Source organism: Zophobas morio, unplaced genomic scaffold (genome assembly GCF_036711695.1).
Source record: "Zophobas morio isolate AGI-343-1 ecotype UQ-CSIRO unplaced genomic scaffold, CSIRO_AGI_Zmor_V1 ptg000009l, whole genome shotgun sequence".
NCBI lineage: Eukaryota > Metazoa > Arthropoda > Insecta > Coleoptera > Tenebrionidae > Zophobas > Zophobas morio.
The window spans coordinates 1,656,146-1,680,639 of record NW_026972114.1 but is presented as its reverse complement, the minus strand read 5'-3'; the positions used below and the strand labels follow the sequence as shown (position 1 = coordinate 1,680,639).

Genomic DNA, 24,494 nt, shown 5'->3' with positions numbered 1-24,494 from the left:
GTGCTGGAGGCAAAGTAAAATTGCCACAATTGGTCCCACCACCAGATCCTTTACGATCTTTAGTTTCTGGGATTGGAAATGATTCTAAGCACTTCTTGGCCAACATTCAGAAATATAACAGCTGTTTCCAGATGACATCATTTGGCGCTACACATATTATACAGGACAATTTCATGCCCACTTTTAAGGTATTATATACCAGAATATTTTTTTATAATATTCAATATGTACTAAAATATATATGTCGGAAATAATTAATCGATAAATTTTTAAAAATTACAGATACAATGACAAATTTATCACTTATTGGGGACACTGTTACCAGTACCTGATGCAGATTATCAATTTTTACAAATTTATTTTATGGGCAATTCAGATGCGGAAGTTGATAATCGTTGTGCTCACAATCCAACAGTGAAGAGAACCATTGTCCATGAATTACAAATGTTTCTTCATCAGAATAACAATTTAGTAAACATGTTTAAAATAGCATTGGATCTGATGCCATCTGATAGCCATAAGATTATCATTCGAGCTGACAAAACACCTGCCGGTAAACACACAAGGAGGTTTAATTCACCTACCATTGACGAAGTGGCTGTTATCATTGTGGGAGAAAATTTACAGTCTAGAGATATTGTGCTTCATCGTCGAAATAGTGATTTAAAACGTGTATCTGAAACACACAGGAGTTATGATGCATTACAATATCCTTTGATCTTTTGGCAGGGGGAAGATGGATACCATTTTAATATCAAAATGGTAAATGAAGTAACAGGTAAATAAATTGAACAAGATTAAATAATATTTTATCTACAACTGCTTTATAAAGGCCATATTACACAACTCATTCGGCATTGTTTGAGTTGAATAATAAACCCTCTTATTCCACTAGTGGTGTAATAGAAAGATTACACCACTAGTGGTGTAATGAAGGTCTCCACTTCTTAGTTGAATTTTATTAACATGTAAATTACAACAAATTACATTGATTAATTCTTAACTTATTTGTTATACACGTCGATAATACATTTCTTACAATTACTGATATTAATACCAGATGAAATGAAATGATTTGTATCTTTGTCCATAATGCTTAGGTTTTGTTGACAAAATGTTTGTTACAGCTCCAGTATTTAAGATTTCTCTTCTAACAATGCGTGAATCTCGGTTGTAGCTACTGGCAGTATTTGTTCTGGCTCCAGAATCACCTCCAAGAATATCAGAAGAGGTCTTTTTCTTGTTTTCAATCGAAGTGTCGATATAACCTTCACATACAGCTCAAAGGCTGCTGCACTTATAACTTTCCGACAAATCTTCAAAAAATGCCAACAGCACCTTCTATCTTGCTTCATGATTTATTTTCTTCGATGCACACCAGTCAGTGAACCGTTTATAAAATTTTTCGTATTTGGTTTTTGATTTATCAGGGAACAATGAAGACACTAGGTTTGCAGCAGCTTCTTCTGTTTCAAAAGGCAAGCTTTCTGCTTCAGAATCACTCATTTCTCGATTGAACAACATTTTTTTTCTAAAAATTGACGCGTTGTTTACAACAAATTTGAGCGGTTGTCATAACACTGCAAAAATTCTCTTGATTCTTGATTTTTAATTAATAAAAAAATTTAAACGGCTTTTTTCTTTTTCATTTTTGGGCAGTTGTAGATAAAGTTTTGTATTTCATACGTGGGCTAGAGCATATTACAGCAACTCGTGTGATTACAGATGACTCGGTCTAACGACCTCGTCTTCTGCAATCTTCACACTCGTAGTCCTGTAATAATGGCTCTATCCCACTAATAAGATAAATAACTATTAATTCAATTCATCTAAGTAACAAATTAAACATTTATCATTTTTGATTGCAGGTGCTGAAACCAACAAAAAAAGTTAGTGCTATGAATTTCTATTCATACAGACTCATGATCCGTCAAGGTGAAGTAAATCATATTTTGATGTGTCAAAGACTTTTTCATCAGTTTGCAGTTGACATGTATGTCAAAATTGAGACTGAACGATTGACATACATCCGTTTGAACCAACGACAGCTACGATCAGAGGAATACATTCATCTCCGTGATGCTATAAATGCGGATGGCAATGTGAATAATGTGGGAAGAATGACAATTTTGCCAGCCACTTATATAGGAAGCCCATGCCACATGCATGAATATGCTCAGGGTGCTATGTCATATGTTAGGCATTATGGCCGCCCAGACTTATTTGTTACATTCACATGTAACCCTAAATGGTCCGAAATCAAGAGGGAATTGCTACATAGCCAAACACCAGTTGATAGACATGACATAACTGCCAGAGTTTTTAAACAAAGATTAAAATCTCTCATGAATTTCTTACTAAAGCATTGTGTGTATGGCCGAGTCCGTTGTTGGATGTACTCTGTAGAATGGCAAAAGCGTGGATTGCCACATGCGCACATATTAGTCTGGTTAGTGCACAAAATAAGGCCAGATCAGATTGATTCCATAATTTCAGCTGAAATTCCAGATGAAACAGTTGACCCAAAATTGCATGCAGTAGTTACCAAACACATGATACATGGACCTTGCGGACTTTTCAACTACAATTCACCATGTATGGTCGACGGCAAGTGTTCCAAGCGATACCCAAGAGACCTGCTTGCTGAAACCATAACGGGAAATGATGGACACCCATTGTATCGTCGGCGATCAGTTGCGGATAATGGGCGATCGGTAGTTGTGAAGGTAAGAGGACAAAATGTTGATGTAGCCAATCGTTGGATTATGCCATACTCGCCAATATTGTCCAAAGTTTTTGAGACTCACATCAATGTAGAATACTGTAACTCTGTGAAGTCGATAAAGTACATATGTAAATATGTTAACAAAGGTAGTGATATGGCTGTCTTCGCTGTAACCAATGCAAATGATGAAATATCACAGTACCAGATGGGTCGCTATGTAAGTAGCAACGAAGCATTTTGGCGTATCTTTTCATTTGCGATCCATGAAAGACACCCTACAGTAGTCCATTTGGCAGTCCATTTAGAAAATGGTCAACGAGTTTATTTTAATGAATCGAACGCGGCAGACAGAGCGGCACGTCCACCGTCGACAACATTAACAAGTTTCTGTCAAACTGATGATTTTGCTCGCACTTTGCTGTATGCTGACGTGCCACGCAATTACACCTGGAATGCATCATCGAAATCGTTTCAGCGTAGAAAACAAGGAACACCAGTTGAAGGACATCCAAATGTATTTTCTTCAGACGCTCTGGGTCGCATCTACACAGTACATCCAAATAACGATGAATGTTATTATTTGCGGTTGTTGTTGGTGAATGTTCGTGCTCCGATATCGTTTAAACAACTGAGAACAGTTAATGGACAGCTGTGTGCGACTTACCGTGAGGCATGTCAACTATTGCATTTACTTGAGAACGATTCGCACTGGATGATACGCTCAAGGATTCCGTAATTTCTTCATCGCCGCATCAAATTCGTACATTGTTTGCGATTATCATATCGACATGTTTCCCCTCGAATCCAAAAGATTTGTGGGTTAAGTATAGAGATGACATGTCTGAGGATGTTTGCATCATGTGCGCCGTCAAACTTTGAATCCTACAGTACAATTGACTACAGAAATTTACAATGAGACATTGATCATGATAGAAGATATGTGTTTATTGATAGCAAATAAAGTATTGTCGTGTTTGGGAATGACAGCACCAAATCGTCATATGCACGATGCATTAAACCACGAGTTGCAAAGAGAACAACAGTACGACATTGAAGCATTGGCCGAAACAGTTCGTACAAATATTCCACAATTAAATCAACAACAAAAAATTGCGTACAACACTTTGATAGAAGCTGTGAACAGTGGATCTGGTGGAATTTATTTCCTTGATGCTCCCGGAGGAACCGGAAAAACGTTCTTAATTTCATTGCTTTTGGCGAGGATCAGATAGCGAAATGATGTTGCTCTAGCGTTGGCTTCATCTGGAATAGCTGCGACTCTGCTAGAAGGCGGGCGAACTGCACATTCTGCCTTGAAATTACCATTAAACATGCAAATCACCGAAACACCAATTTGCAACATCGCCAAAAAAAGCGCAATGGCCAATATCCTACAGGTATGCAAATTGATTGTTTGGGATGAATGCACAATGGCCCAAATTTTTCGAGCTGAATGTAGCGAGCGTTTCGTTGTGCGTATTTTGTGATTTTAACTGCGAGTATAATCGATGTTAATTATTGAATTTGGCACATCTGATAGCGTGTCTCTTCATTCTACATATGGTAAAGTTTCATAAACGTATTATTGTCTTGTCGTATAAAACATTAATTTACATTGCAACTGCAATTGATTGGTAAAAATCAGCTGACAGGGTTTTTGCTGTTTTTGCTAATCTTTTTCCACACTCACACCTCTTTGTCACCTGAACCGTGGCCTTCCTGTACGTTTATAGTTAATCACCCTGATAGGCCCCTGAGTGTGAAGCTCTGTGTCCCTGTCTTGCTTATCATTATGCTTATTTGTCCTAATTGTAGCTTAGATGTATCTAACTCATCATCCTTACCATGCGATGCATGTCAGAAACCTCTACACTTAAAATGTATCGGTTTATCCGAAAACGACGTGAAATGGACAAGATCAAAATCCAAAGCTGTCAAAGTTGTCTGCAGCAATTGTAACAACAATAAGGAATGTTCATTTTATAAAGCGGACACTGAAAAATTGCTACTAATTCGAGTACTTTGGGCTAATTTAATTTTTTTTTGTTATAAAAATGTTTAACAATGTTAAATGAAATAATTATTCTTATTCTCTAATCAATTATATTCAAAAACTATAAAATTTTCTAACTATTGCGTGAATACCGCGAATCACTGTTTGCACAGATTTGTTTATGATTTTCTTCGTAGCAGGAGGCCACATTTTTTTAAATTCTCCAAGTCATGATGTTGTTCGGCCATCTTTTCTTAACACTGCTTTCATATTTGCCCATTGTCGCTCAAGTGGACGAAGCTCAGGACAGTTGAGTGGTTTATCTTCCTTTTTTAAAAGCTATACATTATTGGCATTAAGAAGCTCCTGAGTGGCACCAGCGTAGTGAACCGAAGCCAAATGTGGCCAAAACAATGGAGGGTTATGATGTTTGCAATAAACAGGCGATAATCGCGTTTTTATACATTCTTTCCTGTAATCATCGCCCCCAATTGTTCCAATCGTAAAAAAAAAACTAAAACTTTTTAGCCCACAAGAACAAATCGGTTGCAACACTAAGACTTTTTTCCCAAACTTTTCAATTTTTTTTGTTTTCATGTCATCGAGGATATCTTCCCCTACGACTGCATTATAAAACTGGGAACCGGGTAGTGTATTGCAGTCCATTTTAACCTTCGTTTCGTTGTCCATCAAAACTCAACGATTTTTGTTCCTGACCAAAATTGTTTATAACTTCCTGCTTTTTTTTTTGAAACTGTATGCGCTGCTTTTCGCTTCTTTTTGGGATTTTTTGCTTTAATACGCGCTAATGTTATTCCGAGTCTTTATATTTTGTACAGTACCTACGGTAACACCTTGCGTCTTCGGTATTTCCCGCACAGACATACATTTCGTTAATTTTAGCAGTTTAATGATGTTTTCCTCAAAATGTTCGTTAAGCGGGCCTTTTCTTGGTTTGGATTTGAGCAAATCTTCTAAAGTATTAAACTCCCCAAACTTTTTGATTATTTGGAACACTGCTGATTTTGAACATTTAGTTATTTTAGGCAGTCCCGCCAATGGAAATTTTTCGTAGCATCACATTTGCAAAGATAATTTTCTTGCCCCAATGGCGATTCGCTTCATTTTAAAAAGAAATAAGTTATTTTGAAAACAAAAATGGCATTTAATAGATACAACTTAAAGCTTTCATATATAAAAACTAGAATAATTTAGATTAAAAATTAGAAAAGTGGCGTTACTTTAAAGGTGTCCGTTTAATAAAATGAACACTCCTTATATCACAATTTAAAGATCTAAAATCTACAATTGCCGCGCTTCAAAATGAGATCGCCACTTCTATCACCAACTTAAGAGCTGATTTTGAAGCTAAATTGAACGATTTACAAATATCTATTAACAACAAACAGTCAGATCGCTTTGAAGATATTGTTACGGAAGTAACGGAGCGTCAAAATAGGAAGCAAAATTTGATTATGTTCGGTGTTGACGAACAACAAGTCGAACTCGACCAAGTTCATTCGTCTGAGCGTGATCAATCGTCAGTAAAGGATATTTTAAAATGTATTAACCCCAGCTTTGATGACGATAATATTAAAATTCAACGATTGGGTCGACGATCCGATACTAAGGCCAGACCTATAAAAATCATTCTACGTAATGACCTGGAAGTTCTAAGTTTTACAAAGAATGCCAAGACTTTACGGAATTCACCTGAGCACAAAAAGGTATCGATTTCTTTTGACAAAACCCCACGACAAATTGACTATTATAAGCAAGTCAAAAACGACATGATTATTAGGTTGAACAATGGTGAAACCAACTTGAGAATTCGACATGTTAATGGCATTCCAAAAATAGTCAAGTCTTTAAACTAACGCCAACACCCACTTGCAAGTCTTTAAACATCCTTTACCAAAATGTAAGGGGTTTGCGGTCTAAAGTTGCTAACTTTTACAATACAATTACACAGTGTGAATTTGATCTTGTAGCTATAAGCGAATCATGGTTAACCAATGATATCCTGAACAGTGAATTATCCACAGATATATTTACTATTTATCGAAAAAACCGCGCCTTAGAATCTCTAGGGGTAACAAGAGGTGGTGGGGTGCTTCTTGCTGTGAGGAGCTCTATCACTGCCACTGAATTGGATCTATCGAGCATCAATGACGTTGTTCCTTGCATAGATATTGTTGGTGTCAAAATTACTAGTCATAACAACCGTAAATTACTAGTTTTCGTCTTATATATTCCACCTCACACTTCTTCTCAGAACTATGAATTATTCTTCGATGCTTTTACGTCTCTTGAAATACTAATGGAAAATCACCAAACGTTGATTATAGGCGATTTCAATGCTCCGAGCTTCTCCTCCAATTCAAACGATAAATTCTGTTCAATATTAAATTTCTTTAAAGAATTACATTCATTGCAACAATACAATCATATTGAAAATTCCAATGGTCGTTGTCTAGATCTTATTTTTTTTAACTTTTATTGTGTTGTCGATAGAGCCAAATATTATTTAGTCAAGGATGATCCACACCATCCGCCGGTCTGCATTAATTGTTCTAATATCTTCACTCAAGGCACACCCTCGTTTCACATGATGAATTGTAACAATGGATATAATTTTAAACGAGCCAACTACCCTTTACTTTATGAAAGTCTTTCGTCCATTGATTGGGCTCCTCTACAGAATATAGACGACGTTGAAAAAGCTTGTTTTCATTTTTATAACAAGCTTTACGAAGTGTTTAATTTAGCTATACCAAAATACTCTTCTTCTAAGCATAGAGAATATTATCCTCCGTGGTTCACGAGTGAAATAATACGTTGCGTTCGACAAAAAACTTTAGCCTATAAAAATTACAAAAAATACAGAACGATTCAGTATGAGGAGTTGTTTAAGCTCCATCGATCAAGATCTAAATATCTTATAGAGGAAGCGTACAAAAGGTACTGTTACGGTTCGAAAATAAGGGGTTGCCTAGATAACAGCGAGTCAGGCGCAAGTGAGAGACTGCGGTGAACGAGTGGCATTTTGAGCAGGGAAAGCGCGATTGGTCGCCTAATCGGGAATTTCCGCAACTCATCCGACGAGATCGCGTTTAAACAGAATCTAGTAACGGTTGGCAGCGGACGCAAAAAGTACGGGGTTGTAACTTTTGGCGGAGCGACAGCCCGGAAAAGTTACCGGGGGTGCGAGTGAGTGTAAGAGAGAACCGTAAGTAAGTCACCCTTGCGAGATCCCGTATAAACCAGGTTTTCCTTTGCACAGAGACAGCCAAGTTTTCGATTTCTTTTCTGTTTTTTTGTCTACAATTTTTTTCCTCTTCGACGTGGCGTTACTAGTTTCTTTTGGGATGAAGAACGAAAAACCTTTGGGGAGACCGTAAGAATTCCTCAGGCCTCCACACCTCCCGACTCGTCCCACTGAGCCGACAAAGGGGGCGTCACGAAAACGAGAGGAACCGCCGTGCCAGATTTTTCCCCCCACGAATCCTCCCGCAGGACTTGCCTACAAAGGAGGGAGGAAGCAACTTGTATGGTGGTAATTCGTATCAAAAAGGGCGCTGTGTGCGACCCACTGTGTACATGTTAAGCTAAGGTGCTAAGGTGTAATTTGGTAATTAATCTGTGATTTGAAGGGCGCTGTGTCGCGTCCAGTGTATTCCTTGTTTCATTAGAAATAAGTAAGTTAACCGTCTTTTTTGTATACCCCATCTCCACCAGCGCATAGGTCGGTCGGCACAAAAGGTGTCGTAACAGTACATATCAAACACTGAGAAGTCTATTTCTGCAGACCCGAAAAAGTTTTGGGCTTTTATTCAATCCAAAAAAGGGAGTACCAGAATTCCTGGTCTTATGGTGTATGACGGTGCCGAACTCTCTACCCCCTCAGACATCGTTAATGCTTTTGGCGAATATTTCAATAGTGTCTTTATTTGTTCTACTCCTAGGGACCACACACAACCACCCCCTAAAATTAGATCTTCTGCACAAATTATCGCTTCTCCGATCTCATCACAGGAGGTGTTGGAAATTCTGAAACGATCAAAGGACTCTCTCACAATGGGAATTGATGGCGTTCCTTCTTTCATACTTAAAGACTGTGCATGGTCGCTAGCGCATCCGTTAAGTGTATTATTTAATCTTATACTTAAGCACTCAGTTTTCCCTTCTTTATGGAAACATGCGTATATATGTCCGATTCTAAAAAAAGGAAATCCAAGTGATGTTACCAATTACAGAGGTATTTCTCTACTCTGCAATTTCGCCAAAGTATTTGAAACAACTTTATATTCTGATATTTACAATCAAACTAAGCAGTCAATTTCTATACATCAACATGGCTTTACTCAGAAAAGATGGACGATTACGAATTTGGCCATTTTTTCTCAGTATGTATCAGAAGTCATAGATAATAAAGAGCAATGCGATGTGATATATACCGATTTTACAAAGGCTTTTGATCAAATAGATCATTTTATATTGATGGAAAAATTAAATCACTTTGGCTTCTCTCAATCCTTAATTAAACTTTTCTGTTCCTATTTGCGTCAGAGACAATTTTGTGTCAAGTATAGAAATTTCACTTCTAAGCCTTTTGTTCCAACGTCGGGTGTACCACAAGGATCAAATTTGGGGCCTCTGCTATTCTTACTTTTTATTAATGATCTAGTTAATAATATTACTTGTCAGAAATTAATGTTTGCGGATGACTTTAAGCTTTTCACTAAGATAAATGGTATACAAGATTGTGTTGTTTTACAAATGTGTCTAGATCTTGCATGTACATGGTGTACGGAGAATCGCTTGAAACTGAACATCGCAAAATGCAAAGTTGTTTCATACACACGAAGAAATCAGACTACTTACTTTGATTACAACATAAATGGATCTGTTTTGGAACGCGTAGACAGCTTGTACAGGTGTTGTATTTGATAATAGATTCACTTTTGTAAAACATATTACTGAGATTATCACTAAGGCATATAAAACTTATGGATTTATTTACCGAAACTGCAGTGACTTTCATAACGAAAGCACTTTGAAATTACTTTTTTATTCCCTAGTGCGTTCGAGGCTGGAATATGGAGCTGTTATCTGGTCACCAATTTACGCAGTTCATCGTAGTAGTCTAGAGGCCGTTCAAAGAAAATTTCTTAAATGGTTGGCTTTTAAACAAGATGCTGTATATCCTCCTCAGGGTTTCAATCACTCTACTCTGCTAGATAGGTTTAATATTTTATCTCTTTATACACGTCGCAATATTTTAACAATAAGATTTTTGTACAACCTACTTAATAATAAATTAGACTGCCCTTTACTTCTTGGCAAAATAAATTTTTTAGTGCCTCGTTCTTCTGCAGTTCGCCAACATGTGTTATTTTACATTTCTGCTTCTCGTACCAACGCACTAGCTAGATCTCCTGTTGCCTTAATGTGCTCTCTTTTCAATGGTATTGCTAGCAGTTGTGATATATTTTTTGATTCTGTAAATTATGTTTGTTCCTGTATGAAAGACTTGTAGTAGTGTAGAACTTTAAACGATTTGCGTGTATTCAGTTCATTCATATACAGCATCCAGATGTATTATATATTATCAGTTATTAATTTAAGTCATTTAGTTAATTAATTTATGGTATAATTTAAGTAGTTGTTATCATTATTACAATCACTGTTATTTTATTTAATTCTTCTAATTCTTTTATGTACTTAGTACGATGTAACTCTTGTGTTTACTTGATTCCGGTAAGTGGGTGTATCCTGTTGGAATCAATAAATATTATTATTATTATTATTATTATTATTAATATTATTATAAGAGGTCACTGGAGGCACTGGACAGAACGTTGAAAGATCTTCGTGACAACCAAAATATTTTTGGTGGGGCCATGATTCTGTTGTCAAGTGATTTTCGTCAGACTCTTCCAGTTATTCCCCGATCAAGTGTTGCTGATGAACTAAATGCATGCCTAAAATCATCGAATTTGTGGCAGTATGTAAAGACACTCCAATTAACAACTAACATGCGAGTATTTTTGCAACAAGATGAAACTGCGAATGTGTTTGCGAAGCAGTTGTTAGACATTGGAAATAATAAAGTTGCAGTGGACACTTCGACCTGATTCATCACGTTACCCACAGATTTCTGTCACATCACAGACTCAAAAGAGGAGCTTATTCAGCGTGTTTTCCCAGATATAGCGCAAAAGTTCAATAACCATAATTGGCTGGGTGAACGAGCAATATTGGCGGCGAAAAATAAAGATGTCGAAGATCTCAATGCGACCATTTAGAATTTTCTTCCAGGACAGTTGGTTTCCTTCAAATCAGTCGACACCGTTATGAACCAGGATGACGTAGTCAACTATCCCACGGAGTTTTTAAATTCATTGGAATTGTCTGGATTACCACCTCACAATTTGCAGTTAAAAATAGGGTCAGTTGTTATCATGCTGCGTAACATTAATCAACCTCGACTGTGCAATGGAACAAGACTGGTTGTGAAAAAGCTGATGAATAACGTCATTGAGGCAACAATCATAAAAGGAAAATGCAAAGGAGAGGATGTCTTGATCCCGCGGATACCGATGATTCCAACGATTTTACCATTCGATTTTAAACATTTACAATTTCCACTACGTCTGGCCTTTGCGATGACCATAAATAAATCGCAAGGACAATCGTTAGAAGTTTGCGGAATCACCTTGGAGTTTCCCTGTTTCGCGCATGGACAATTATACGTCGCGTGTTCGCGTGTCGGAAAACCGTCTTCTTTGTTTATTTACGCACCACAAAACAAAACAAAAAATATAGTTCATGAGAAAGCTTTAAATTGATTAACAAACTGTATCATAGCAATGTGTGTCTGTCAATATCAAATTTAAACCTTATCCAGTATCTCAGGAAAACTCTATTTTGTAATTAAGCAACATGATGTGTCGAAAATAATAATAAAACTTCATGCTTCATTCACAATATGCTTTTTTATTAAATACGGATTCGTTTTGTTTGTTTTAAAATTATTTTATACAAAGGTTTAGGTCTTTTATTTATCGATTGAGGCAGTACGAAGTCTGCCGGGTCAGCTAGTACCTAAATATTATTGCCAAGTATTGAATCTTATGGAAATCCGACCAAAGACTTTAGTCTTGAAAAAGACTGTTTGATGATAAAGTGTAAAGAGAGATATGTAGCAACACAATAAAGGGAGAAACACACACAACGAAAGCAGAAAAACAAATGTTAAAATTTTGAAGAAAATATTTCTTATAAAAGCTCAAAACTAGAAAGTTTGTACCTGGATAATGTTACTAAACTTATCTCAAAAGTGAATTCCTAAGTAAATATGATAACTTCCAACTCAAGTTGTTGTTATGAAACATAATGTTTACAAACAACAAATTACACAGAATTAAGTAAGTGCGGTCTTGTTACTCCAAGTTTGAGAGACAGCGCCCTTTGTCTGAATCCGAAAGCGATTTTATGGCCCACCTACTGCTTGGGGTTATAAATCCCTAAAAGTCAAGTCAGTTTTGCAGGTAGTTTTACTCTCTTATTTTGGAAGCAAATATAACATATACATTTCGGATAGGATTAAATAAGTAATTCCTACTAGAGAGCGGATTTATAAGCACAAAAAAATTAAGAATAAGCGCTTAAATAAGCACAACATTTTCAATAAAAAAGTTTTATTTTAAGCAAAAAAGCATTAAAAACATAATCAAAGAACACTTCTTAGAACTTTGGATAAAGTATTATTACAATAATCCTAGACTTTATATTTTACACACGTATTTCAGTTTTCTTTAAAACAATTTATGATTGTAATATGTTCCAAGTTGTCCACTGTAAAATTTTTTCGCCGATCATTAAAATGTGTTTAAAATTTGAGAATGTGCGTACAACATCCACATTCGTTGTTGGCGCAAATTTGAATTTTGCAACTACTGTTGAATCTAACTCCAAATTTTCCACCTTCTGGCCTTGTAAAAACACGAGCAACGTCGGAAAGAACACCGAAACCTGCATTTTTATTTAACACTTCGTCAAGTTTTTGAGATACTCTAGTACCAATATCACCCCTTACTGCGTTTGCTTGTTGTTTAAATTCTGTCGCTAAGTTTATGGCATCTACCAACAACATGTTGGGTTTTTCTAACTTTTCTATTACCTCACATACGAATTGATAATTGCTTCTTAGAAAAGCTAGATCTTGTCGCAAATCTTTGTTTTCCAAAATATTTATGCAATCTTTAATCGATTGAGAAGAATCTTTGCTAAACTCCGTAACTACTTCCTCAGATTCTTTGATATATTTGTCATAATAAAATGTGGTCTGTAACCATGTTCCCGCCTCGTTATAATCGGCTCTGGGGGCAATGGTATGTTTCGAAATTTTTCTTTAAAATGTTGCACTCTTTGTGGGGCTTTAACAAAAATCTTTTTACCATTTGCCACTAATTTATTAACAGTAGGAAACTGCAAACGTATTCCTTCAGCCACTCTGTTTAAACCGTGGGCAATGCAAGTAGAGTGAATTAAATAACAAGGCTTAATCGTAAGACCACCTTTCATCTCGACTAATAAATTGCTTAAACATCATTTTAGGTACTAGGTGTGGCTCGTCGCTCTGAACGTATAGAACAACGTGCCAAGCAATTCTCAAGCAAAAAAGGAAAACTCCATGCCATCAAAGCTGACTTACCTAAAGAGGAAGATACTCTGAAGGTTTTGCCGGAAAAACGGCTTCAACAAACCTAACAGAAGGCAAAACTGAAGACTGGAAATCAGTTTTTGATCTAAACGTGATAGCATTGAGGATTGCCACACGAGAAGCAGTCAAAATCATGAAAGAGAACAAAATCAGTGGCCACATCGTACATGTGAACAGCGTATTGGAACACCAAGTATTGTATCCTGGACTAAGCATGTACCCTCCGTAGAAATTTGCTGTAACCGCTCTGACTGAAAGTTTGAGACAAGAATTGAATCAGCAAGGTCTTAAAATAAAAATTACTGCAAGTTTCGTCATTTATATGATTTGTTGTTGACTTCGTCGTTTGCACAGTGTTGGTCCTGGATTGGTTGAAAGCGAATTGAGTACTTTAAATCCGAATCAAACTCCCGAGAGAAGAACTGCAATGGAACAGATGCCTATATTGAAAAGTGAGGATATTGCTGATGGTATTGTGTACGCACTCTCGACGCCGGAGCATGTTCAAGTAGGTTAAAAATTTTGTTGTTGTGTGCCTATTTCAGCTTGTTTTAGATCCACGAACTTACTATTAAGCCTCTTGGTGAAAAGGTCTAAAAAAATGGAGACTGAAGAAATGTTGGAGCTTTATATTCAATACGAAACAATGTGTTATGTAAACGGTTAAAAAATAAATTGTTTGTTGAAACCTAAAACGCAAAACTTGGGTTCCAATAATTTACAATACCTAACTCTGCTGCTACATGTATCAAATTAGGAGTTTTGAAGATTGACAGGGTTATAGTCACAGTTCTAGTGGTACATAACCGCAGATTACTTTTTGTAAATTCCAGTAACAAAGAAGACGACAAAATCAAAAGGAATAACGGGAGAAATTGGTAACTTAAATTTTAATTTTTGCAAAATAATATTAGTTGTTAATTATGATATAAGTGTTGAAAATGTAAAATTATTTTTGGGTAGGAAAGTTTCCGGAACGAGGACACCAGCCCAAATAGAGGAACCTAAGAGAAAAACAATGCATTTTTAGCACGTAGGTACATCATACAACATTTTTATATGACTACTTCTTTGAAAGAGAAAAATCGTTGTTAAAAATTAGTATTTGCCCAAAAAAAAATCAATTAGCTTATGGCGGTGAAACAAAAAGCTACTGTTTATTATTTGCGCCAATTTACGTGAAGTGCAGTTTTCATTTTGTATTGATTTGTAAATTAATCAAAATTTTATAATGGAAAGTGAAGCACCTGAGGTAGTGCCCCTGGATATTCAAGAAGGTGCTCAAGGGGCGAGTCAAGAATTACTACCCGCAAAATCGAGACAACAGTACAAAATCGCCTACAACAAATTTTTAGATTGATGCAAAGTCAAAACGTTGCAGAAAAGTTCATAAAAGACATTGTATTAGTATATTTTTAAAAAAAGTCCCATATCTGGAAATCTTCCACTCTTTGAGCTCATTTTCCAATGATAAAGTCATCTCTTCATATTAAACGAAACATAGACATTGGAAAATACTATAAGGTGTTTGCGTTTTTAAAACGGTAATCTGAAAGCTACAGGCTAAAATAATCAAGCATTCATTAGGGAAGCTATTATAGCACCAACGAACATGTGTCCCACCATCATCTTAAGACATTTGATAGGAAAGTATTGATAACTTGCAACTGGCAGTGCGATGTCCTTTAAATAACCTTCGTATTTGCGAACATATGCTTCTAATTTTATTAAAGCGGTAAGTATGAAGACTGACTGGAATGAACCTCATTATTTTTGGTTTAGCACTTTATCGTTTTAATTACATCAAACATTGTTTTCAAAACTAACGATTTATGTTTAAAGAGGTGCGTAACAAATCGTTTTGACCTGGTGCCAGAGAAATGTGTGCCTTCAAACACAAGTTTCGTACTAATATCGTGGTTCCATGAAATATGCGCAGTGTATGGAAATAAAATTGACATCGATTGAATACGACTAGGTACTTAATAAAACATTAAAACCGGTGATCAATAATAAATATAAAAAAAATGATATTTTCTTGTAGATACGTAAATTGAATCGAACAAATTGACCATCATCAATATTAAGAACCAACCACAATGAATGAAAACATTTACGAATAAGGAAAACTCTAATCAATAGTAGTATTCCAAAAACGGCTACTCAACTGGTGCTGAATTAACTAACGACACACTAAAAACACGATCATAGAGAATCATGTACTTTTGAAAGTGTCTTCGATCGTTAAGTAGTTTCAACAAATCGGCGTATATAAATTTGACCAGTGAGATAGCTGTATTTAACTGATCCTTGATGCTACAATATTCCATTTGTGGATTCTTTATTGTCTCAAAAAAATTTATTCAGAAGTACCAACTTATAGCGTAACAAGTTTATTATTAATAATATTACAATATCTGGTTGACCGAGTTTCACTCGGCTCGTTTGGTAGTATTAGATCAGATTAGGACAGATAAATATGCGTATAGTATGCATTTTTAAGTACACGCTCTACTTAAAAATACACATTAGAAAAGAAATTCCATAAGCAGTCTTTGTTTTAAACACTGATAAGTGACATGTAGAGATTAAAGAACAGAAAACTGGAATTATTGTTTGACATCTCATTTGTTACCCAAGTTTTCTCTCTGTCGTTCTTTTTTTTTTCGTAGTTCTCTCTCTCGACTCTAGAAAAAGGTCACAACCACATTCTTACTGCCAGAAGAGTTTCGCCTCTGGTGTGGTTAACATACTGAGTTACCGTGCTCTTTTGTGTTATTCCTAATTTCTCAATCTCAACCCTGCTCCCGAAGATGCCATTTACGAAAACTCAAATAACATGGTCCCATCCCCGAAAACGATCACATGTTGACACTGACCGTGGAACCTCTGAAGTGAATGCTTGACAAAATAATCTCAATTCAACACACTTTCGTGTGCCTTTTATCCGCTCACTGTTTAGTTTTTGGTAAATTTTCTCACCTTAGGAGGTGAATTTCAACGTCCTCTATACAGTGGAGTATGTTTCGGTACGTAAAATTGAAGATAAAAAGGTACGTCAAACGTACTGTCAGACTGTCACCCAAACTTCTCATATAAAACAATCTCGTGTTCGTGTAGTGTCATCTGATGTTGCCTAGCAACAAATATAATTCACTGCCTGAAAATTGCTGAAAATGCATGAAGCTGTAATTTTCAGAAGTTAAAACTATGATCAATCGATTTCTTGACCCAAAAAACCCCTAACCTGTAAATTTCATCGAAATCGTTAGAGCCGTTTTCGAGAAACCCATTATATATATATATAATAAAAGCAATGAACTACTGATATGTATGTTAAATCTTGCATTTCGCCGCGCGACACTGCAGTGGCAATGATAATGAGGAGTGGGAGTTATAACCGCGTCCTTGAACTATTTTTGCATCTCTCTATAAATGAAGTAGAAAAGTGGCAATCCAGCTCAAAGCAAATGTCAATCAGACTACTGACAGACAAAAATCTAAATGATCAAATCAGTTCATCCAACTTAAAGAAAAAATATCCAACCCTACTTTACTATGTAAAGATCGTGAATGGATAATATTTATTACTTAGTGCCCTAATAATAAATATAACCTTAATGCTTCTCTTTCTGACATTGCTGCAAGTATTTCACTTAAAATTCGAAATTACATGCTTGTTATCACAATTCAAGAACCAATTAAAACACAAAATAAATGCTGAAAAAACAAAATGTTACCTATGGAGCAGTGGCCCAAAAATATGTACCTATCAGGAAATTTGCCCATCCATGTTCCATGCGTGAAATATTCTTCAGCTAAGATTCTTATTAATAATAATAATATAACTTTTCTGAAATAGTCCTCTTCTAAAGTTCGTTCCGCTTTGATTGGCAACGTACAACACACGCATTTGATTGATAACAAAGTCCTAAATAACTTAATACTACTACGTTAATCCTAAAACATAACTTCTCCAAAGAAACCGATCAAAGTATTGGCGTTTTCATTACCGACTCCTAATGAAAATATCATAACATAATTCTTCTAATCACCGTTTACGTACAAACGAAATTATTGTTAGATTATGCTGTGGTAAAAACACCTGGTTCAACTCAAACGAGCCTAGGGTATTTTTAAAGACCGACTAAACGCACTAGAAGTTTAAACCCAGAAAGAAACTATCCACTATCCACCACAAAAATAACAAGATATATAAAAAGATAAAAAGTTATATAAACAGAACACCATGGATCTTCGAGATTTTTTCAAATTTAAATGTGTCTTCAGATTTTAGAAATCGCCAACTCGATTCGTTAATTCAGATTCAGTTGGAAGCAATACTTTCCCAGTAAAGTAACGGGAGGTTAGTGCCAAAGACTTTTGCTGTATCTGTACTAATTTGTTTCATATTGAGCAACAATTAACTCTATCGATTTTTATATCTGACACAGAACGAACACATTTTTTAGACTTTATTCGTAGTCGCTGGAAATTTTACTTGTCGTATCATGCATTAATAAGAATAATGACAACTGATTATGTTTTTATTTCTTAACGTTCAAGCCACGTAGCTACTAGAAAATAATCACCGTTATTAAAAGCCAATTCTGTGCTATATTTTCAGTAAATATAGGCGGTAATAATCATTTATCATTTTTTAGTTTGTTAGGGCGCGCATTTATTAATTAAGGGAAAGTTATTTAGAAATTATTTTCAACTTTATAACAGAAGAGTGCGAAAATAAGAATTTGCTTACGATTGTTACGATTTTCGGGTATTTAAAATCGGCGTGAATAAAATTCAACAATTTTTTTCTCAGTAATACTCATAATACTAATACACGACTAACTATACATCGAGAATGTCACGTAGAAATTTATTTGATTTGAATGAGTTTGTCGCCTGAAAACAGAGGACTAAAATTATTAATTAAGCCACAGTGGAACAGAATGTTCTGAATATTAATATTATTATTATAATTCTTATATGATGGTTTTTCAGCTTGGAACCGTGTCAATTGAGTGCTTGCGCCAGAAGAGTTTCGCCTCTGGTATGCTTGACATACTGAGTTACCGTGCTCTTTTGACTTCTTCCTAATTTCTCAACCCTGCTTCTGAAGATGTCACTTACGAAAGTGTGCGAAACGTCGAGCCCAAAAAATTAATTGATACGGTCCCAAGCTGAAAAACGATCATATATAACTACGAATTAATTGGTGTAACATTAACAAAATTAGAAAAACAAAAAGTATTCCGAAGCGAATCCGTACAGCTAATAGAAAATAAATTTTAAAAAATATATCAATAAAGCAAGGTCCTATTGTTCTACATTCTCAAAAAAAACTAGACAAGGTCCTGAGTAAAAATGGGGGTTTTACTAGACTAACTAATGTGGCAAAAGTTTTAGATGGATAGGTTTCAGTTGAGGTAAATATAGACTCTCAAATTGTGTCGTCCCTTAAATATGCCCCAATAATGTCTGTCGATGTAAAGCGTAGTTTTTCAGTTTATAAATATATTTTAAGTGATCGAACACATTCATTTAAAATGGAAAATCTAGAAAAACATATTATAATCAAACGTAAGTAATAATAATAATATATTTAATAAAACATACATAAAATAATACATATGTTATATACGTCAATAAAAAGAAAATATATGAAGACAATACATACATTAATTTATACACATCACACATAGTAGTCAGCCAAAGAATAGCAGTTCTTGTCTAAGAGAAAATGTTTCACCTTTTTTTTAAAAATTGTTATACTTCTTGTGTCTTTGACCGACATTGGTAAACAGTTAAAAACCTTACAAGCCGAAAACAATAAACTTTTTTGATAACGCGAGGTACGATGTCTATTTGACAGCAATAAGTCTTTATTGCGCGTTTCATATTGATGTCCCTGACCACAAGTTGCAAACTGGCTTCTATTTTTGAAAGCATAGCATAATACTTGATACAGATATAAGCTAACAAGTGTTAAGATTTTCTCTTTCTTAAAAAAAGGACGACAAGAATCTCTTCTTCTTATGCCTACTAGAATCCTCAAAGCCCATTTCTGTATTCTAAATAGTCGTATTGTTTCAGTTGCGGTAGATCTATACCAATGTACTACCCCATACATTAACACACTTTGGAAACATCCGAAGTATAATGACTTTAATATGTCTTTATTGCAATGGAGGGATGCATTTTTGAGCATAAAACAAACCTGAGATAGTTTATTGCATACGTAATCTATATGAGATATCCAGGATAGTTTATGATCTAGAAATATACCAAGCATCTTTGTGTGCTGTCTAATAGTTAGATTTACATTAATTGTTTTTAATACATCCTGAATGTCTTTCACAAGAAAAGTATGTTCGTCAAAAAGCACACAAGTGGTTTTATCTTTGTTGATGATTAATTTGTTTTTATTAGACCACACAGAAATTCTTTCGTATAAAGTCCGTACAACATTGAAAATGCTAACAGGATCTTTTTCTGTAATTAGAAAATTTGCATCATCAGCAAAGTATACTTGTAATATATTGCATATATAATATATAAAATTTTATTGACGATAACGAGACGGACAGTAGTACAATGGTAAGAAATATTTATGACTCACGCCAGTTCACTCGAATTTGTTTAGAAAATTTGCCAGGTAGTTGTACTCATAAAATAATGGTCATTTCTGTTCATAAGTAAAAATGGTTCCTGCCCGGACCTGGATTATTCTGGTTTCTAACATCTGGGAATTATCGGCACGCGACAACTTAAGTCGTAAATATCTCTTGCTATTGTACTACTGTCCATCTCGTTATTGCCAATAAAATTTTATAGGGTACAATGAAATTTCCAAAACTATAGAACATAATTTTTGGACGAATTTGGCGCCCCTTGTCGTTGGCGCCCCTAGGCAAGGGCCTACTCGGCCTATAGCTGGTTTCGGCACTGTATTTCAATATCATTACAAAAAATCACCACTCTCTTAACATAGGCAGTTCTTTCCGAATTTTCAAACTGTTTTTCCATTCTATCAAAATACTCATTGGTGAAAGTATTGCTGTCCATCAATTTTTTTCTCACATTTTTTTCAATTATAACTTGTGGACGTAACGAAGAAACCATTTTTAAAGTTTGATTACTACTTAAATTTAATCTAACTTGCAGTGCTTTAATGTTAGCAGCTGATAGTTTCTTACTTGCCACTCGATTTTTACTATCAGGTGTTCTTTTTCTTGTCAAAGTAATATTGAAGGGAGATGCAGACGAAGACGAAGTATTTTTAGCAAGTTTGATTAAATTTTGGTGTCGCTCCCTTTTAATGCATAAATGACGTCGGCCTTTTCCTATAGTCTGCAGACATAATGGACAAATTTTTAAAACGTCTCTTGAAGAAGTCTTATTTTTTTGTGCAGTTTTGTTTTTCGACGGTCGTCCAAGGGTTTTGTGTACTTTATAATCCTTGTTTTTGAAAGGCGTTGACAATGCGGTTTTACAAATTAGACATTCACATGTTTGAATCTGACTTCTAGTTTTTTTCAGATGTACACTTGAATAATCAAACAATTGGATTTTCTTATTGAAATTGTTCTTAGTGTATTCACAAAGTACTCTCCGACATGTGGAACACAGAGCAATTGGGTACAGCGAATCATCGATCAAAAAGTTTGGAAGAAAATATTTTGTAATAAGGTCTACTTCTGTTGAACGGATTTGCCTCATATCTTTAGTTTTCCCAAAGCACAGTAAACAAATTAACCGTCGGCATTCTTCGTGAGTCTTCATTGTACTATTAAAGCTAGATTGAAAGTTACATTTAAAATTAAATTAAGTTATGTATAGCATTTTACCTTTGGTATTAAATAATGCAAGTTATAATAATTTCTTGACTAATAATTATGCATCTATTGCAAATTGGAGTGCAACAATGCTTCTGACAGGAAAATGACACCCGCCAACTAAGTTTTGGAATAATTCTTTCGTTTTATTGGGTCAAAAATGATCATGAATGTCCAGTATTTTAAATAACCACTCATTCTATTAAAATATGTAAAAAAATTACAATATAAGAAAAATTATCGTATAATTATTTTAATTTTGACATTTTCCTTTAAACAAAATCAAAATACAACTGATTATCTACATTTTAATAAGTTTGGGTAATTTTCCAATTTTTTTTTTTTTTTGACGAACCGTGAAACCCCTTTTCTATATTTTAACACGATATCATTTTCACCGTTTTCCTTGGGAGTTTTGAATTCAGAGCGAACCAAATAGAACATATTTTGCTGACGAAGTGTTAGGTCTCGATTCAAATACAGATTACCTACTCGCCTATAAGGCTTAATGCTTTCCAAAGCTTTTTGTGGTGACGTTTTGTGTGGACGAATTTTTGCGTTGTTGTATTTACCCAACCTTACGCACGAGAGTACTAGAGGATTATCCTTATTGGTGTCGGCTAGAATGGTATTTAAGCATCTTAGTACAACATCACTCTTACGTTGTTCAGAAGAAGTTGCATTGGATTCCGGCAAGTTAAACAAAACTAAATTATTTGAGCGGCGATTTCTTTCGTCGATTTCCTCGATAATTTCTTCATAAGACAGCTTCTTTTTCGGGGTCAGGTTCAATCACATTGTTTTGCTTACTTTTTAGATGATCCAGTTCGCTTTTTAAATTATCGACTTCATCTTTTAAGGTATTAATTGAAGTGCTACGAATACATTCAACTCCTTTTCGAGAAAGACCTGCACACTCCGTATGGATAATAATATTTTTCAAGAAAATAACTAGTTAGTCAAAAAAATAGCTAGTTAATAAACTAATAGAATACACCGACATAGTTAGTTTTAATTTGTAAATGAGTAGTTTAAGTCCAAATATGTATTATCTAAGTTATAAGCGTTGTAAGAAATGATAGAAATAAAATATTAATGTGTAAAAAAAAATCGGTATCATTCGTTGAAAGTGATAATACGAACATGCAACAAGCCAGAATTTAAAGTTGGCAGTCATGAAATCCACATTAACCTCACATAAAATGTGAAATATCCAGAGATATGTAAAAGACTAGATACAGATATTTAATGTTCTCGTGGACATACGTTTAGGGCCATAATGTCACTGTACGTTTATATCTCCCTCTTTTTCTCTAGCACGTATAATGGTAACCCGATATCTGAAGGTCTCGCTCTGTACGGCGCAACCAATCAGAGTTGGCGCAACGTTTGTCGTTGATGCCGTTCTTGTGTTTGTTCCGGTCCCTGTCAGACCACTCAGACTGTGGGTGGTTATGATTATTTATAATTGCCGCCATCAGAACGGGCCAATAACAAGACAACCACCTTTTAGAGAGTGATCGATGTAGCCTACACTTGGCAATACATAGTACTGGTGCTGATATAGAAAAGGATAGGCGACACAAAGTATTGCTACTCTTAGATCATAGATGTTGGCCCTAGATCGGGAAAGCTATAACCGCATCTGTCTTTTACATATCTCTGGAAATATCATACCACGTCTTCTTGTACCATGGTGCTGACACTGTTCATGATAAAAGTTGTCTCCAACAACAGGTTTGTTATCTACATGGATGATTTTTGTAAGTTTTCATAAAACATGCCCTATGTAAAAAAATAAATTCAATATCGATTAGATACTCTCATGCATTAATACATATATGTAATATGCGGTATGTAATAAAAGATGTAATCGATTTTTAATCAGACTGTTTATTTTCTTGTACCCACGTAGCTTAAACAGAACGAATCGATCATCAGTATTAAAAAACCAGCCCCAATCTCTGAAAACAATAACGAGTAAAGGAAGCCTTAATCACCAGTTGTTTTCTATATTATTCGTTGCGTGACAGATCTAAAATAATCCAAAAATCGCTACTTAGGTGGTGCTGACTTATATATCTATAAGTACATGCATAATATAGTAATAAATCTAAATACACTTTAATGTAACAAAATTCACACATTCACAAGAAATTTGATACTGTAGTTACGCATTATAATTATAAAATATACCTGCAATGTTAGTATGACACAGTGAAACTGAAATAACAAAACCCTGATCCTTTTATTTAGTTTGAGATAAATAAAATTGACAATTTTTTCATGAATCGTTCCTAAGTTTCCCAAAAGCATTGTCTTCAAAATGACGCTTGTATTTAGAAGGGTCAGTAACAGATCGTCCTGACCTGGTCCAAGTCAAATGTTTGCCTTTAACCACAAGTTCCGTACTAATATCATGGATGATTTTTCGATAATTCCATGAAATATGCGCAGTGTATGGAAATATTACTGACATCGATTAAACACTACTTCGTACTTAATAAAACATTAAAACCTGTGATCGATAATAACTATAAAAAAATGCAATTTTCTCATAGCTAGGTAAATTGAACCAAACAAATTGGCCATCATCAAAATTATCAACCAATCACAATGAGAGAAATCGATAAATAATAAAGAAAGCACTAAGTACTACTTGTAGTTATCAGTAAGTAATAACCCCCAAAACGGTTACGCAACTGAAGCTGCGTTAACTAACCAGAGAGCAATAAAAACAAGATCGAAGGCAGCCATGGATTTCTGAAAGTTTGTCTTTGATGCTTGAATTTTCAACTCAAACTTTCAAATTGACGGTAATCTGACAAGACAAATCTTCAAAAATCCGTGGCTATCTTTGAAATGTATTATACAAAAGCCAGCTTTGGTACCATATGATCGAGAAGAAACTAGCCTAGCAACTTTTAGAATTTAATATTTGAAAAGTTACATCGATAACGCGTTTCTTGTTCGTGCTAATGAATTTTAGGTTATGTATTAAAAGTTAAAAATATTTCACAAACATTGCAGACAATAATGCAGACTGTGGTAACGACATCCAAATAACCATCTGGTTTCTTAAACATGCTGTTGTATAAAGTGAAGTACTATTGCAATAACACATTTTGAAAGAAGTCAAAAAAAAACATAATATGAAAAACTAGGTACACAGTTGTGCCCAATTTATAAACTCTTGATGTTGTGTGTGCA

The 24,494-nt window shown here is 35.0% G+C and overlaps 2 protein-coding genes across 2 annotated transcripts; both read left to right on the top strand.

Annotated features, from left to right (window-relative positions):
* The first annotated feature begins 477 nt into the window (after positions 1 to 477).
* On the top strand, positions 478 to 3,461 carry LOC135125948 (uncharacterized). The gene is made up of 5 exons (XM_064051735.1): positions 478 to 778; positions 1,128 to 1,132; positions 1,178 to 1,231; positions 1,726 to 1,776; positions 1,869 to 3,461. The coding sequence occupies exons 1-5, from the start codon at positions 478 to 480 to the stop codon at positions 3,459 to 3,461; spliced, it is 2,004 nt and encodes a 667-aa protein (XP_063907805.1).
* Positions 3,462 to 11,074: 7,613 nt separating this feature from the next.
* LOC135125947 (ATP-dependent DNA helicase pif1-like) lies at positions 11,075 to 11,569 on the top strand. Its single transcript, XM_064051734.1, has one exon. It carries the CDS (start codon positions 11,075 to 11,077, stop codon positions 11,567 to 11,569), a length of 495 nt encoding a protein of 164 aa, XP_063907804.1.
* Positions 11,570 to 24,494: the final 12,925 nt, after the last annotated feature.